Genomic DNA, 18,092 nt, shown 5'->3' with positions numbered 1-18,092 from the left:
TTGTCCTTGAGGGTTATTTTCACGGAAGGGTATAACTGACATTTTAAAAAATATAAAAAGGCGGGACCAACTTATTTTGTCCTTGAGAGTTACTAATTTTGAAATAGTGAGTTCGTGAGTTACTTTTCTCCAAAATTTGTCCTTGTGAGTTAATCACAAAAAACCGTGTCCTCTAGACTTCATTTTCCCCAAAATTGGGCCTTAGGAGTTGGGACCAATTTCTTGTATATAAATTGTTCATTAACAAACCCATATTTACAATAAGACCCATAAAATTACCAAGAAAGTCTTTTCCTACCACTATTTAAATCTAAAGTCTCTTTACCTTACTTGTATTCACAATTAAACCATTGGAAATTTGTTCTTCACTGTCACACTAATATCTAATTGACCCAATATGATATTCAACATCAATTGACCATTAAGAAACTATTTTTTATACAGAGTGGGTTTGAACTCGATTAATTAGTTATGTCACAATTTCCTAATACATAACTCTGTAGAGTGGTGGATTTTTTATTAGAATTCATGATGCAAGACATCTTACATTCATTACCCAAAACATCAAGTCTAGTCTATGGATAAACATTACTTTTTAACGTATCAAAATAATAAATTTGAGACACAATGAATTTTCACAATTCCTCACGTCTAGTGGATTAATTGGTAAGTGAGATTTGCACATGAACTTTAACAGTGAGTTTTCAATGTGTTCTCACAATGATCCCCTCAATGTCAGTCATGTGACTACACCAATATACAAACTTAGAGTCACACTCAAATAATTGAGATATCATCATCCTATCATATTATTATAGTCGTATAAGTGAAGTGTCCGACTTCACTCCTAATTGTGAGCATTCTAGAAAAATAGACACAATCAAATCTTCCATGTATGATTATTCATATATTTGATTGTTCTAATTCTATTATTTATAGAATATATGGTTTCATCATATGATATAAATTCACCCATATACATAATAATAATAAAATTTATGTATTTAATTAAATATTATTATGTATAAACAATAAATGTTCATTGACTTTGTTATCACCTAAGTAAGTGCACAAACAAGAACTAACGTGTGCAACTGTTCGTCACTGCAACTGGAATTGAGCAGAAGGCAGATGTTATCATCGCATCATTCAGCGGGATGCGAATCTGCGATGAGTTTGATGTGTCATCATCAAGGTTTCCACAACGGAGGAATGGGAACAGGGCCAATTTTAACCAACGAATGTTGACTACACAAAGATAACTGAATATTAGATACCTACCAAGATTAACATTTCTTTTGACTTGCCACGAGCGTTCACTTCCCCGAGCCCTTTCAAAGTCCATCCATATCTTAAAGCATTTCTCAAACTATTCCAAGTAATTAGGAAATTCCAGTACACACCAACAACTATTACTATGAACTTTAGGAATTTCGATGGATCACAGTATCATACTACTTTTCCAAAGGATCGGTTTTACATATACATGTGGTCAATTTGTACGATTTTTGGACTAACCGGAATATGGTATTCCCTTCGCACCTCGTGAACTTTTTAAGTCAAAAGCTCAGTTGAACTTCTTCACTTCTAATTCTCAATCGTGTTTACTATATTTCCCCCAAAGAGATATTTTGTTTTATAATTCAGAAATCTATTAGCTCGTGCCGTGACTATATAGCATTAGGCATGTTGATGCACCCTCAAGTTTACGGAATCAAATTGCCATTCAAATAAAAAAAGGTTTGCGGAATCAATGCGCGTTTTCAACTAAACAACCTCAACTCTAACAGGGCTACTTTACAAACTTTTTCTGTTATTAGGTTGTGTAATTGTATTTGATTGGTGGAAAAGTGGAAAACCAATTTTATAGAGAGACAACACCAAAACGACATTATGATTTGTTTTTGTTTTTTTTTTTTCCAAATGACCATCAACCTTTATATGCCAAAGTGCCAGACTCTTAATATTGTCGTTATATTCTTTTCCATTTACTTTTTTGAACACGAAAAACAATATTATGAGATACAAGTGGTACAGCAGTTGCGTGATCATATTCCCCGTCGTTTGATATCTGTAATTTGCCAACATTGAGCGGGTTCATCAAACTTGGGTAAGATACTCCTTGCCGCGCCAACGATGGGAAAGGGAACCAATTTTGTCAAAATCCATCCACTTCACATACTGCGAATGATAGTATCCTTGTACGAGCTCTTAAATTGGCAGATTTGAAAGTACACAAATCCTAAGACACTTGGAGACTTGGAGTTGACTCTACAATCTACACGCCTCTTGACAGTGTCTCGACCACAAATTCTATGTACTCATACATAAACATCCACATTCACAATCTTAACTTAACTCAGCTCAATTGAAGGTGGGTAAGATCAAATGATCGGTTCCGGGTTACCATTAAGCAAGATCCATAAAGATGTGAGCACCCATTACAGAATCGAATGGAGTAAACTTTTACTGGTCTGGTAGCAGCTGGCTATGCTTATACTAGTATTAGAATTTAACCCGTGGCTACGCCACTCGAGTCATTACAAGTGAATTTAGCAAAATAAAATCTTGTTAATTTATTATTTTAATCCCAATTTTATTGGGAAAAAGTCAAGAGTGTTTTCACTATTATTTTACATTTAAATTGAACTTTTGCGCATCATACATATTCAATTTCACACGACAATATGTCCATAAAAGTGATGCACCCACAAATACTTTAAATCCCATGAGTAAATATGTCTTATGCCAATAAAACCTGAATAATTGTTAAGCCCCTTTATAAGAATTAAAAAAATAAATAAAAAGTCAATATCAAACTCCTATAATCCAAGGTATATATTGCTATCAATAAGAACTTAAAGCTCAAGAGTTATACAAACACTGTTGGAGCACTATTAGGCTCTTACCTAGTGAGAACTTGTCACACATGTGTATACTTAGAGTGAACATTGAAACACACCCCATCCGCGTCGTTAAGCAAGCAAATGCAATTTTCGCCAATAACAATCTTCTTGAGAGAAATTTGGTAGGTCTTTTGGCTTACTTCTTTTTAATCTTGCTAAATACATAGCAAAATTAGCTTATTCATGAGCACATAATTATTATTATCAATAGTTCTGCAGATAGTCCTGCGGTAGAACATGTTTGGATCAAACAACTAAAATCCCAAATTGGTATCAAATGTTTCCTGCTAAAGGACATGTCTATAAGTCTGCAATCTAATAGACTGCCAAACGAAGTGTCAACAGCCAACAACAAAAGCAGTTATAAGTTTTCTTGATGTTGTCAACATCAAAAGTTCAAAGACAATAGCTAAATGAATTAAATGCATCTAATTAATCACATTCATTACACAATTACTACAAAAATGCATAAGAGATCATATGTAAGATTCACTACAAATTATGTCATTACATTGAACAAATAAAGATATTTCAAATGACCAATATAGAAAACATAGCTATTGTAAACAAATTTATAAGTAAAGATACCACTGGGAATAGGTTTGCTACTCAAATGAACTTCCAAAATTTGTTATTAATGCCTCTAATGCCCAATTTGCAAACTTCAATGGGTAGGGAATCTGTCAGTTGTCAAAATATTATCGTCTTTATTTCCTTCGTTGGATAGTTCCTACATAAATATAATAATAGTGAAAGTCATAGATCCATTAATAAGTAAAAACAAAATGGATCCTTGCTAAATCTAACATATATGCAACCAACACTACTGTATAAGAAGCTAAAGACAGCCCACAACCAATGCTCAAGACAACATGGGGCAGTTTAGTAGCTAACTATTAAGAAGTGAGCCCAAATGACAATGAAATCTGAACTTTTGTAGCCACTTTTTGCAAACTAAATCTTAATCACAGAGCCATAGCCAACCTTTTACAATCCAATAATGAAAATATAATATTTTGTCAATCCGGCTACGTTCGTTAGACAATCCAAGGATATAAACCATTAGTTTTCAAACTTCTAACCCAAATATACAACTCAATTGTATCTGATGAAGAGGGTGCTTTCTTGCCTACCTTTATCTACTTGTTCCGATCTTAGTGTGAGGTAATCTTCATGTGTCACATTCTCAAAATATTGGTTTCAATTCAACCCACAATCTTTTGTACCTTGATTTAACATAATTAATAACTGTCAAATGATAACTAAATTCATATACTGTGAGGTACGGTTATGAAGTCCTAATAAGTGCACACAAAGTCACAATACAAAAAGGCCGAAAACATCCAAGAAACTACAACCTTAATATAAAAAATTATCGAAACTAAAATATCATATTAGAAATTATGAGGATTCAAAAATCTGATAAGAAGAGAGGATACTCGACTGATGATATCATAAGAAGTAGAAGTTCTATTTGTGCCTTGACTTATACTCTTTTGGTTGTTGTCACTTATGCAACACAATAAACATGGGAAATGAGTCCAGCACAAACATTTGGGATTGGGAAACAATACATTCTTCTGCATTTAGTCTCCCACTCAACACGTCTTTACAACTACAAAATGCACAAAATGAAACATACATCTACAGACAAATAAGACATAGCTTTTCAAATATAAATAGTGAAAAATAATTTTTCCACTAACTTATTTGCTTCCATTATAGCTAGTCCTTCACTCTTACATTTTCTTGTAACTCAGACACATTCTTAATCATGCTGATTGAAAAAGTTCTCATTCAACAATACGTATACCTTCCATTGATTAGTTCAATCTTGCAAAAAAAGCGTTGAAGTCTCTACACTATGTACATACTGAAATGAATGTAGCTTCTTTGTTGTTCTGTGCATAGAAATAAACTTAAACAATTAGAAGGAAATGACGTTAAAATGTATTTGCCTTCACAACTGTCGTTTAATCTCGAGGAATCTTATTCAATAGAAAAGATTTATTCACGTATCAATGGATTTTGCCGAAATCCCATCCCGATGAAATCCAAATTGAGTGTTAAAAACATAGTTTTCATTACGCCCATAAAACTATGCACTTAACCACTATCTAAACTAAATACAAATTAATATTACCTGTTGAAGAATAGACTTAGAGTGGTGGAGAGAGCATGACGCAGTGGAGAGAACCGAGATAGATAAATCATGTTAAGAATTCTTACTGAAGAGAAGAAGATGGTATTGAAGAAAGTTACTAAAAAAACAGTGTGGAAAAAACAACAAAACTCATTGACAACAAAGTAATGAGATTTTTTAACTTTAAACTGAGGATTGCGTCGGGAGATCCTTGCACTAAAACGTTATAGGGCGAGAAGAAGGGTGCTACCTTATTGGTTAGGAAGAAGAAAGAGTTGTAAGGTATCTTTGTGAGGAAGAGGAAAGAGTGAAAGACGTAGGGTTTTTTCTTTTCTTTTCTTTCGGTAATTAAAAGTGATTTGTTTATTGGTAACGAAAAGAGATTGACCCAGGATTCTTATTTCCTAATTTCATGGGTATTAGTAAGTGTTATAATTACCGTCAGATCATTCCAAAACTAAAAGTGATTTGTTTATTGGTAACTAAAAGTGATTTGAAGGAAAAAGAGATATTGGCCCAATGAAGGATTCTTATTCTTATTTCCTAATTTTGTGGGTATTAATAACTGTTATAGATCATCCCAAAACTGTTTTCTCCCCGACCGCTTGATATAAATACATAAAAAACCAAAACTACTTTATTATATAGAGAACTCACAACACCAGGGAAATATTCTCCGAAGAGTTTGTCAAGAAGAAGGCTATGAGGATTAATATCATCGGTACGTTAGAATTTAGATAATTTAGATAACTTTAGATAAATTTAAATTTAAATAAGTTAAATAAGTTATTTAGATAAGTTTCATAAACTTTAGATAAGTTAGTAGTAATTTCTTTGAGTACGTTTTCATAAAGATTGTTTTCTAATTGGAATCAACTTACTCTTTAATTGTGCCGGTCTACCGTCAGATGTATTTATTGTATTAACTGTTAGCCATCCGATGTAGGCTTCACACAAAACGCTTAAAGACCAAGTTGTTTTATTATATAGATAGTCCTATACTCCTATATATCATTCGGCAAGAAAAAACTGTTCTAATAGTTCAATGGGGACTGAGCAATGAAATTTCAATTTAGAACACCTGCAAATTTGGATCTAAAGAGTAGCATTGCATTCTTTTTCATCTACTAGTTCAATTAGCTAAAATCAAATCAGATTAGATCTTAACATCTATCCGATCATGTTAACAAAATACATAATAATTGAAAATTAAACGAATGGATGTATATAGATAGCATCTATTAGTCTATCACTGCCCAAAAAAATTTGAACGAGTGAAATGAGACAAAAAAATAACTAATTATTAGCTTGAACAAGAGGAAAAAGGCGGGGTAACTGATGGAAGAATACAACATCATACCTCAAAAGTTTGAAACACGCAAGCCTTCCATGACAGACCAGATCCGATCTGAAATATTGGTGTAGAGCCACCGCTGTGCTGCTTCATCTAATCCATGAGGGGATCTAGTGGGCCACCCCAAACTACATAAAGGGAGCTCTCTAGACATGGCAATCGCTGTGTGTCTCAATTCTGGAAGGCCAAATTCTATGGGTTCACCCACAATTATCCTGATGTCTTTACCAATAAGGGGCAGAGGAGGCCTTCTATCGAAAAAATATTTCTCGGGCATCACCTGAAAAGCAACCAAATCTGGATCAAGGTTTAAACAGAGCAATAAATCATAACAGATGTCTATTTTATAGGAAACAGTATATTTTGCCAACCCAATAGAATTATCCTCAGATTTTCCCGTTCCAAAACAAGTCAAATCCAGTATACCAAATTGTTAACATGAGTGCTTTCATCAAATCCTGGGCCACCATTTTCCTTATTTACCAGGTAATTGATGTTTACACAAACCTAAGGGTGTGTATGCACAAAAGATTGTATCTCATTCTATCAAGACAATTCAGAACATATGTTTACAAGACGAACTTGGCAATGGATGGGAAACAAGTAATATTTTATTCTTAGATAATTAACACACAAGCTTTTGGAAATGAAACCTAGGGCTTTCAGGAGTACCTTTTCAAAACCACAATGCACGATTGGCAAGACTATCGGTGTCAGTGGTGCACGCTCAATTAGACTTGCAGTTCCCCATTTTAACCGTCTGATAGGTACACCTTCTTGGGATACTTTTCCCTCGGGAAATGTATGCAACTAATCCTTAGATATAAACAAACAGCTTCAGAACGTCTCCAGAATCAGATAATTACAGTAAAGAAAGAACGAAAAGAGAATAGTAAAAATGAACTGGGATAACATTTCGAAAATTAGCCAACCCTTAATCCCAGTGACAAGCTACGTACATAAGTAAGTCATTATGTTTGGCAAAAGGTCTCACTATTTTTTTTGGGTACATGACTAGTTCCGGGGAGACCTTAAAACCAATAAAAAAACTCTCTTCTTTTTTTGTTGTATTCCATGTTAGTTAAGAACTTTAGATTAACAAAAATGACAAATGGACAAAAACTTAGATTTGAGTAAAAAAAGTGCCAGAAGAAATTTCATATAAATTTCAACAGATGTGCATCCTTCTATGCATAAAATAAATTAGCAGTGTCTTGTTTAACAGACTGGTATAGTGTTATGTTGTATTTTACTAACAAAGTCATATGTTTTTGGTTCCCTGGTCTAAATTTGGAAAACAAACAACCAAAAGCAAAATGAATGCACACAATCTGGTCACCCTTGAGAAGACACTCAACTACACTTTTTATGGAAACCCCTAGATCTCCTGATTGATATAGTGGAAAGCACTTTGAATTCTGCGCCTACTTGGATGAAGACTGCGACGAGCAGCACGGATGAAAGGCCAAAGCTACTTGATTGTGAGGAGAGGGGGACAGTGAGTGCAGGAACATTGTTTATGTACAAAAGGTGGGGCTTTAAGTGTAAATGGGTTTATGCCTTTCATAATTACCTACTTGCTGATGGATTAACAGTTCGATATAATTATTATGTGGTTTATATTAATAAAATTACCGTTTAGTGGTAAAAACTGAATTATGCGCCTACCAGAAACTACTTTAAGCAACAGCCAGGAACTTTAACAACATGTCCATGGAGTTTGTGCGATTGTGCAATATTAAAATGGCTATATGGAAAAGCAAGAAAGAACAGCATAAACTCAAAGAGAGCTACGAATAGCTACGATCAAGGATCTTAAAATAAATAAGATACAAAAGTGTAGAAAAGTATTATAGGTAGATTAGGTTGATAGCATCAACAAACTTATTGGCTATCCTCTATTGACACACACCGCAATTCTCCCCCGTTTTTTCCAAACTAAAGGCAGTTGAAGAGGTGGCTTAGGGTATCCTTGAACTACATAATTCTCTAAATTTAAACAGCAAAGAGTTACAAGATAATAAGGGTATACCCAGCCTCCCTCACGCAAACGATCAATAGCTTCATTCATGTGCTCCTGATAAATTCCTCCACCCCTTGTAATTGGTATGCATTTTCCTGTGCAATGTAGATTCTCAGCATTCATCACAAATTCAATAGCCTCTGGAGCATGATTTTTATTAGGACTAAAACCAAGACCTATCTACACATATACAAAAATAGTTCATAGTAAATAACAAAGAATATTGTAAAAGCCACAAACAAAAAACAAAACAAGAAAGTATATATGCTATGATGTTGGGAGTAAGATTACAACTAAAGTAGAAATCAATAGACCTACTAATAAGGTTCAATCTGATTAACAGTCTAAATAGGGAAAAACCAACAACATGGGAGTAGCTTCAATAAACAGTTTACTGCTAAAAGCTTAACAAATATTCAATGCAAGTACACCTCCACAATCACATATGGGTAAGTACATCAATTCTCTGCTTAAACGTGTGCAGCGTAAACCATGGAAGCACAGAACTGTACAAATATTTGTGAGTTTCCTTCTTGTGGCCGGTAAAGATGACTTTTAGGAAAATAGATTTTGGTGCATATCTCATGTGGCACCAGGAATTTACAGGGAACGCCCTATATGCTAAACTCACGGGATAATAAGCCTTAGAGTTCGAATTTACTTCGAGAAAATTATTATTAACCTTTAAAGAAATTTGCCTTTACCTTAGCTACTTCCTTTAGAATCTCTCTTTCTACTAAAATCCTGAGGTCTCTTTACAACACCCTTTCTGTCTCTCAAAGAAGTACCAACTGTCATACTTACAGTGTGAACATTGCCTTAGAATACTACTCTAAAATGTATAAAAAGGGTACTTTTTGAACTAACGATTTTCACCAAAAAGATACCCACATAAAAATGAGAAGAGTTGAGTCGAGTCCAAGTGTCCAACAATCTGCAGCTCACAAAAAAAATATCCAAAACTTGAAAGTTCTTAATAGTTGTATCTGCAACATCATTGCGTAGATGAGAATCCCCTCCCACCAAAGCGAACCTCCAACTAAGTGGGGGTGGCCCTACGGCTTCTTGTAAGAAGCAAAATCAAACAAGCTCAGTCAATGCCTATAGTTGTCATACAAAAAAGAGTTATTGTTGATAGATTTCTTTCCCAATAGCACTTGCCTACATATTCATTTCACTGCCCCTCAATGGCTAGATAAAGTTCCTTCACATAGACCTTCGTGGTGATTCGATACTAAAGTTCCTTTATACTCTACTTCATTTTTTTTCTTTCACCTGGTGTGTCAACCTCCGCTAAATAGTCACACCCCTACCGTAAATCGGATTGTCATTCTCAACAAGTAACACTCATTCCTAGTTTAAAAATCCTACTTTCATCGAACACAAAAACTCGTCTAAAAAAATTTAACAAATCATTAGTCACAAATTCTAACACCTACATTGTTCACACTATCCAAACCATGGCAAATTCACAAATCAATAAGCTCCTCAACTAGTAAATCACGCAGTGAAATTTAACAGTGAATCTAAATCAACCCCAACCACAGAAATAATGCTAAAAATGTAAAAACCACAATGAAAGAACAATACCAAGTCGAAAAAAATAAGAAAAAATGGCATTTCTGAAACAAATGTCTTCAGCTGTTAATACCCAACGAGCTAGCCTCGCATCTCCAATTGGAAAACCCTTAAAACCCCACATCAATGGGTCATCTAACCTGTTCATTCCACAACACAACACAAAACATTATCAAAACAAATCATAAATTTGAGACATGAGATTAAAAAGAAAGAGACTGACGTGGACATATGATTGCTGACAGTGATTAAAGGAGTGCCAGGTGGACGAGAACGAACTAAATGAAGTAAAGTTTCAGAGTTGTGAACTGTTGTGTTGTTTAAACATGTGGTAATTATTTTAGCAAAAGCTCCTACTCCTTTTATTACCATGTTTCTTGGTATGCCTTTTAAATGTTCTTCCATTTTCCATCCCCCCATTTCTCTCTCTCTAATGAGTGTGATAGAATCTATTTAACCTCGTTGTAGGACTTAGCCACTTAGGAGTGCCACATGGGCCTCAGCCTACAAAATATAAAGCCCTTGGGCTTTACGGACCGGGTTCTCCGGATGATCCTATTTTGATTGAATTAGTTACTTTTGTACAATAACTTAACTAGAGAATAGAAAAATCAATCATCCAATCTACATAATTTAATGCGAAAAATATTGAAAGAGAATTAATAATCCAAACTCCAAGTTTCCACATGCATGCAGTGAGCCCGTCCTTTTAATAAGTTCAATATATTGTCAACATACAAATTAGAAGAGTAGGAGAGTATATCAAACCAACCGAGCCTAAATACTGTAATTTCACACACAAAACTGAAGTAGCCATTAACGAGCATGGAGTCAAATTGGATGCAATGGATATTGAATCGACCGGGTGCAATTATATATTGAAGGTAGGGCTAGAAATGGAGCGGATTCGGATCAGATTCTCACTCAAAACTCAAAGTAGGATCTATCCGAATTCGGGTTGGATTTTGGATATTCATATCTATTTAAAAATACACAAAAATACACTATTTTAATAATATTTATACATAAATGTACGATATAAATTACTCTTTAGGCATCAAAATAAGAATCTTGTTAAAATGGTTTGGGTTCAGATCAGATCCTAATCACAAACATAGACACCATTTCCGATAAAATGAATTCACCGGATTGAAACCCATACCATTTTCAGCCCTAGAAGGCATCAACTTTAATATCCAAAGGCATTACCTTAGTTAATGGGCCGAGGCAATAATACCTAAAAAGATTATTGCCCTAATGCAGCAGTAAAAGCCCAAACTACTGGCCAAGTAGTTTAGGGTCCTACACAAAAGTGCTAGGTTATTTCTCCTTTTGTCGCTTATATAAAGCACAAGTTGATAAAAAAACACACCGCCGTGATATATCTTTTCTACAGAGGGTTTTCTTGAGCCCCAAGAAAAGTGCAACCCAGCTCTCTCCTCATTTTCCATAAAAAAAACAAATGGAAGACAAAAGGGAATACTCAGCTAAGAAAATAAGTTACGACCAGAAGTTCCGTAAGCTTCTTGATGAATACAGCCAGATCTTGGTTGTTGCTGCTGATAATGTTGGGTCAAACCAGTTACAAATGATTCGACGTGGGCTTCGTGGTGATAGTATTGTTTTAATGGGAAAGAATACTATGATGAAGAGGACTGTTAAAGAACATGTTAAAACAACTGGAAATGATGTTTACCTTAATCTGTTACCACTTCTTGTGGTATGTGGTGCAAGCCCCTGTTTTTTTTGTACTTTTTTTTTTGAGTTTGTTTTTGGTTGTTTTGATGATTTGTTTGGTGTGCAGGGTAATGTTGGGCTGATTTTTACCAAGGGGATTTGAAGGAAGTTAGTGAAGAGGTTGGCAAGTACAAGGTATAATTTTTATTAGTGATTGTTTAAACTGTATGTTTAGATCTACTATATTTTTGAACAATGCTATATGGTTATTGTGTTACATCATTTCGTTGTTGGTATTTTGGTTAATATGTTAGTGGTAGGAAGTACATTGAAATCGATCTAGTGGTATTGTGGTTAATAGACTAATTATTTTTATCGATATTGTTAATATGGCCGCATGAGTAGTCGAGGTGGTGTTCCAGTATTCCACAATGAGTGGATCTGTTGGTTTATTTTTTACATGACTTATTTCGGTTAGTTGGCGCACTAGTGAGCATGAACTTAGTGTTGTTTGGAGCGTTAATGAACACTCCTTAAGTAATTTGTAAGCCAGCACCACTTGAAACAAAGTTTTTTTGTGAAGTTTACTGCAAGATCCCATCCTTTTTTGTGGGTGGGGTTGGGTATAATTACTACCATTTGATCTCTTGTAGCATAACACAGTCATTTTATTTTTTTACTGTGACAATAAGCCATGCTCTGGAATGAAAATTATGAAATTGCATTATAATGTGCACAGATATGGAATGAGGTCGTCATGTCAGCTTGCTTTGCAGCCTTTTTGGGCCTTTATGATTTAGGCATGTATTAAAATATGTTGACTTGTTTTTAAAGCAATTTTTGTTAAAAAAGAGAGTGCAGGGCCTGCAAATAACTGACCTTTAGTTTGTAAGTTAGACTCAAAGCTTAGAAGTTGAACTGCACATCTGAATGTCTCTCCTAATTCAGTATCCATCCGAACGAGGTGGATCATACTTTTAAATTGTGGGATGCCTCATACTTTTGAATCCTGTGACTGTTCATATTGTAATTGATGAAATTATTTACCTGAAGCCATGTGTTTTTTCTTTCAGCTTACTTGTGTATATTTAATTGTTTGCACATTGTCTGCCATCTATTTGGCGTCACGTAATGTCCATCGCTTTTCTCTGGCTACTTCATTTTCTACATGACTTGCCTCCTTTATAATAGAATGGTTAAGCTATACTAGATAACTGCTAAGCAGTGGGGGCGTGAGCGGAATGTGGAGAAGAGAGAGGGAGAGATGGGTTTGTGGGTGGGGAGAGAGAGAGATAGGGTTTGGTTGAGAGGGAGAGGGAGAGGGAAGGAAGGAAGGAGAGAGAGAGAGGGATAGGTGAGGACAGACAGACAGAAACCAACCAACTTAGTTTTTGTCTGCATAACCCCTCCTTCTGCCCAGATTGTTCACTCTGCTCACTTGATTATACGTGACACCCTGATGTATATCCATTTAAATCGGATTAACAGCTTGTAAATTAACAATAATTCCAATATGATCTGATTTTAACACTAAAGCTACCCTGCTTACCCAAAAGTTGTCGCATCCTTTTTTTTTCCTTCTCTCTTATGCTTGTTTCGAATGTCTCATACAACTTTGATTCGTATTAGCACCCTTCTATTTGAGTTCCTACTGCAGTGATGCTAATTTTTTTCCAATGTCATTTTGTGTCGATGCATTATCTGTCTTCATTCTGGAACAGGTTGGAGCTCCTGCCCGTGTTGGTCTTGTTGCTCCAATTGATGTGGTTGTACCACCCGGCAACACAGGGTTGGATCCTTCTCAGACTTCCTTCTTCCAGGTTCACATCATCTTCTTTCTTTTCTTATATTGCTTCTTTTTCTTTTTTGTAACATTTCTTGTCTTAACATTCTCTCTGTTTTATCTCACTCTAGGTGCTTAACATCCCAACCAAGATTAACAAGGGTACAGTTGAGATTATTACCCCTGTTGAGCTTATCAAGAAAGGTGACAAGGTGGGATCATCTGAAGCCGCATTGCTTTCAAAGCTTGGGATAAGGCCCTTTTCCTATGGACTAGTTGTCCAGACAGTTTATGACAATGGCTCTGTTTTCAGCCCTGAGGTGCTTAATCTGTCGGACGATGATCTAGTTGAGAGGTTTTATGCTGGTGTTTCTATGGCCACCTCACTCTCTCTTGCAATCTCTTACCCAACCTTGGCTGCTGCATCTCACATGTTCATTAACTCCTACAAGAACGTTCTTGCGGTTGCAGTTGGCACAGACTACTCCTTCTCCCAGGCTGACAAAGTGAAGGAATATTTAAAGGTACTAAAAAGATCATAATTAGTGGAAAATAACGTAATTGGTAGAAAATAACATTTTTTTGTGGAATGTGCTATAGTTGATTATGTCTGTTGAGTTTTGTTCTTCAATATAGTTCTAGTTGTGAGACTGACCTATTAACGTTCAACACTGCAGGATCCAAGCAAGTTTGCTGTTGCTGCTGCTCCAGTTGTTTCTTCTGATTCTGGAGCTGCAGCCAAGGAGGAAGAGAAAAAGGATGAACCTGCCGATGTTTCTGATACTGATAGTGACTTGGGGATCAGTTTGTTTGATTAAAGTTTTTGTTGTTTCTGTAGGGTAGGATGTGAATGGTACAAGTTGAGTAGTCTGAACTCAACCAAATTTGGTTTTTAGGCTTTCTTATGGGACCTTCTAAAAGCTCTTGAGCTTTTTATTATGCTTCTTTAAAACAATGGCACCTTTCCTCTTTTAGTATATTTGTATTCTTGTTTATACTAATCGCTGGTGACAGATTATGTTATTCTCTGTTTGGATTTTGTTGTGGCCTACTGAATACAGATGCTTACAGGTGTTCTGCAGGGTAACAATATTTCAGTATCTCCCTTACGATAGAGCAAGAGCCCATTTGTTCAGAGGTGTTTTGGTGGTTAACATACTAACAGGATCTCCTGGCCATACAATCAGTAATTTAGTTAGTGGGTTAATTATACTAGCATTTCCTTTTTCTCTTATCTAATGTGATTTGGAGAAATACGCTGCAGATTGAAGTCAGCCCAACCTGACGATAAAATGGATGGCTATAAACAATTGAACAATGGAAATAGTTCTTCAGTGTCCGGGACTGGATTACTGGATAGTACTTATGTTAGAAAGGGTTTCATAAATATGTTGTTATTTGCTTAAGGAAATAAGTGGTCCACTATGGAATGGAATGGAAATAGTTTTAAAATTGTGTTTAAATTGTGCCTGTTTTTTTTTTCCTTTTCTTTTCCCAACAACATAGGAGTTGTGGTATAGCAAGAAATAGTGGGGAAACATGATAACGATAATCCAGCAGATTTTTTATAGAGTTCATGTGCCGTGAAAAACAATTGGGAATAGAAAAATGAGTAGAGATTTTCCTTTTAACACTAGTTTTCGAACCCGTCCTACGAACGGGTGCCGTTATATGAAAATATTTTTTTTTCTTATGATTTGAAAAAAACATATATTTTTATTTTTTCTTTAATGTATGAGTAAAAAAAAGATATTAATATTATATTTATCTATTAACTTTTACTTATGATAGCGAAAAGACAAACTATATACTCGTAGTTGTCTATCAACTCAAACACTTGTCTATACATACAGTTTTCGATTTATTGTTTTTTTTTTTTTTAGCTTAATTCAATGCATTTGCATACAATTTTCGATTTTCCATTAATTATTCTTTGAGGTTAATTCAATGCATTTGCATCCAATTTCCAGTTAATTATTCTTTGAGATTAATTCAATGTATTTATATCTAATTTTCTATTACTTATTCTTTGAGGTTAGTTCAACACATTTTCATCCAGTTTTATGATTTCATGTTAATTATTCTTTGAGGTCAGTTAAATGCAATTTCATCAAGTTTCCAATTTTCTAGTAATTATTCTTTGAGGTTAGTTCCATGCAGTTGCAACCAATTTTTGATTTATTGTTAATTATTTTTTAGATTAATTCCTTACATTTGTATCCAGTTTCCAATTTCTCGTTAATTCGATGCATATGCATCATATTTTTAATTTCATTTTAATTATTGTTTGAGCTTAATTCGATGTAGTTGCATCCAGCTTTCGATTCCTATTAATTATTCTATGAGGTCAGTTCAATGCATTTGTATCCCGTTTTCAATTTTTCGTTAGTTCATTGTATTTGCGATTATGCATCTAGTTTCTGATTTTATGTTAGTTAATGATTCTTTGAGGTTAGCTCGATGTCATTACATCCAATTTCTGATTTTTTTCGTTAATTATTATTTGAAGTTAGTTCAATGTATTTGCATCCAGTTTTCGATTTCCCGTTAATAATTTGTTGAGGTTAGTTCTATGCATTTGTATCCAGTTTCCAATTTTCCATTAATTGTTCTTTGAGATTAGTTCAATGTATTTTTATTCAGTTTTCGATTTTTCGTTAATTATTCTTTGAGGTTAGTTCGATGTATTGGCATCCAGTTTCTGATTTACCATTAATTATTCTTTGAGGCTAGTTCAATATGTTTTTATCTATTTTTCTATTTTCGTTAATTATTCTTTGAGGTCGGGTTCCATGTATTTGCATCCAGGTTTCGATTTCCGTTAATTATTCATTGTGTTTAGGTCAATGCATTTGCATTCATGTTCTAATTTCCCATTAATTATTTTTTAGGTTAGTTAGTTACATTTGCATCAAATTTCTCGATTTCTCTTTAATAATTTTTGAGGTTAGTTTGATAAATTTGTTTCAAAATTATCCGATTTAGGTTGGTTCAATGCGATTTTGCATCTAGTTTTTGATTTTATGTTAATTATTATTTGATATTAGCTCAATGCATTTGTATCCAATTTTCGATTCTCCGTGAATTATTCTTTGAAGTTAGTTCAATGCATTTGCATCTGATTGTTTGTTATGGTGAAATTTATTGGAATTGGTGAAATTTATTAACGATATGATTGGATAAAATCGAACTAAATTGAAGACTTGGCTGAATAAGCAACGTATTTTGCTTGACCAAGTAACTAAATTTAAAAATTGAGTTGGTTAGAAGCTTCTGTCGAATAAATAATGCATCTAACCTCTTTCAATAATATATTGTTTGAGCTTTCGATTCCTATTAATTATTATATGAGGTCAGTTCAATGCATTTGTATCCCATTTTCGATTTTTCGTTAGTTCGTTGTATTTGCGATTAGTTCGATACATTTGTATCTAGTTTCTGATTTCATGTTAGTTAATGGTTTTTTGAGGTTAGCTCGATGTCGTTACATCCAATTTCTGATTTTTCGTTAATTATTATTTGAGGTTAGTTCGATGTATTTGCATCCAGTTTCGATTTCCCGTTAATAATTTGTTGAGGTTAGTTTGATGCATTTGCATCCAGTTTCTAATTTTCCATTAATTGTTCTTTAAGGTTAGTTCGATGTATTTTTATCCAGTTTCCGATTTTTTGTTAATTATTCTTTTAGATCAGTTCGATGTATTGGCATCCAGTTTCTGATTTACCATTAATTATTCTCTGAGGCTATTATTCTTTGAGGTTAGTTCCATGTATTTGCATCCAGTTTCTGATTTTCCGTTAATTATTCATTGTGTTTAGGTCAATGCATTTGCATTCATGTTCTGATTTCCCATTAATTATTCTTTGAGGTTAGTTAGATTTACATTTGCATCAAGTTTTCGATTTCTCTTTAATAATTCTTTTGAGGTTAGTTCGATAAATTTGTTTCAATTATCTACTTTCCCTTGATTTTTAGTTATTTATTCTTTGAGGTTGGTTCAATGCAGTTGCATCTAGTTTCCAATTTTCGGTTAATTATTATTTGATATTAGCTCAATGCATTTGCATCAAGTTTCCTTTCCCTGTTAGTATTTGAGGGTAGTTTAATGCATTTGCATCCGTTTTTTGATTTTCCGTTAATTATCTAAGATGGTGTGTAATACCTACACACCAACTTCTATTGATCCTTATGTAGTATCTTTACAAACATGACATTAAAAAAATTATACATGATTCACTTTATGGGATCATCAAAGTTTATTTAGTTTCGATTTCTCGTTAATTATTCTTGAGGTTTATTTTCAATGCATTTGTATCCAATTTCGATTCTCCGTGAATTATTCTTTGAAGTTACTTTAATGCATTTGCATACAATTGTTTGTTATGGTGAAATTTATTAGAATTGGTGAAATTGATTAACGATATGATATGATTGGATAAAATCCGAACTAAATTGAAGACTCGACTGAATAAGCGACGCATTTTGCTTGTCCAAGTAAGTTAATTAAAAAATTGAGTTGGTTGGAAGCTTATGTCGAATAAATAATGCATCTAACCTCTTTCAATAATATATTGTTTGCTTTGTGTTGCTCTAAATTAAAAAATGTTTTTGATTAGAAGTTGGTTTC

At 34.1% G+C, this 18,092-nt stretch overlaps 2 protein-coding genes across 8 annotated transcripts; one reads left to right on the top strand and one right to left on the bottom strand.

The window, feature by feature from the left end:
• Positions 1-3,114: 3,114 nt before the first annotated feature.
• On the bottom strand, positions 3,115-10,456 carry LOC147491419 (Phospholipid/glycerol acyltransferase family protein). Of its 7 annotated transcripts, none has more exons than XR_015198530.1 (7): positions 10,228-10,456; positions 10,017-10,144; positions 8,436-8,521; positions 7,076-7,213; positions 6,410-6,683; positions 4,040-4,132; positions 3,317-3,636 (listed from the first exon to the last, which is right to left on the bottom strand). XR_015198530.1 is itself a non-coding variant. In XM_086565836.1 (6 exons), exons 1-5 carry the CDS (start codon positions 10,422-10,424, stop codon positions 6,411-6,413), a joined length of 822 nt encoding a protein of 273 aa, XP_086421962.1. In that variant the 5' UTR covers positions 10,425-10,456; the 3' UTR covers positions 3,115-3,131; position 6,410. The 7 variants fall into 7 exon arrangements, 5 of the variants coding, with proteins under 5 accessions (XP_086421962.1, XP_086421959.1, XP_086421963.1 ...); XR_015198531.1 differs by having other exon boundaries at positions 8,436-8,606; positions 10,228-10,431; XM_086565836.1 differs by lacking the exons at positions 3,317-3,636; positions 4,040-4,132 and adding an exon at positions 3,115-3,131.
• Positions 10,457-11,395: 939 nt separating this feature from the next.
• LOC147491418 (large ribosomal subunit protein uL10z-like) lies at positions 11,396-14,438 on the top strand. Its single transcript, XM_086566609.1, is given in 6 exon segments — positions 11,396-11,724; positions 11,809-11,830; positions 11,833-11,876; positions 13,403-13,501; positions 13,596-13,988; positions 14,142-14,438. Coding segments are annotated over 6 exon segments (957 nt in total). The 5' UTR covers positions 11,396-11,466; the 3' UTR covers positions 14,283-14,438.
• The last annotated feature ends 3,654 nt before the right edge of the window (positions 14,439-18,092 follow it).

This window comes from Coptis chinensis, chromosome 6, assembly GCF_015680905.1.
Source record: "Coptis chinensis isolate HL-2020 chromosome 6, ASM1568090v1, whole genome shotgun sequence".
NCBI lineage: Eukaryota > Viridiplantae > Streptophyta > Magnoliopsida > Ranunculales > Ranunculaceae > Coptis > Coptis chinensis.
This window is presented reverse-complemented; position numbering and strand designations above follow the sequence as displayed.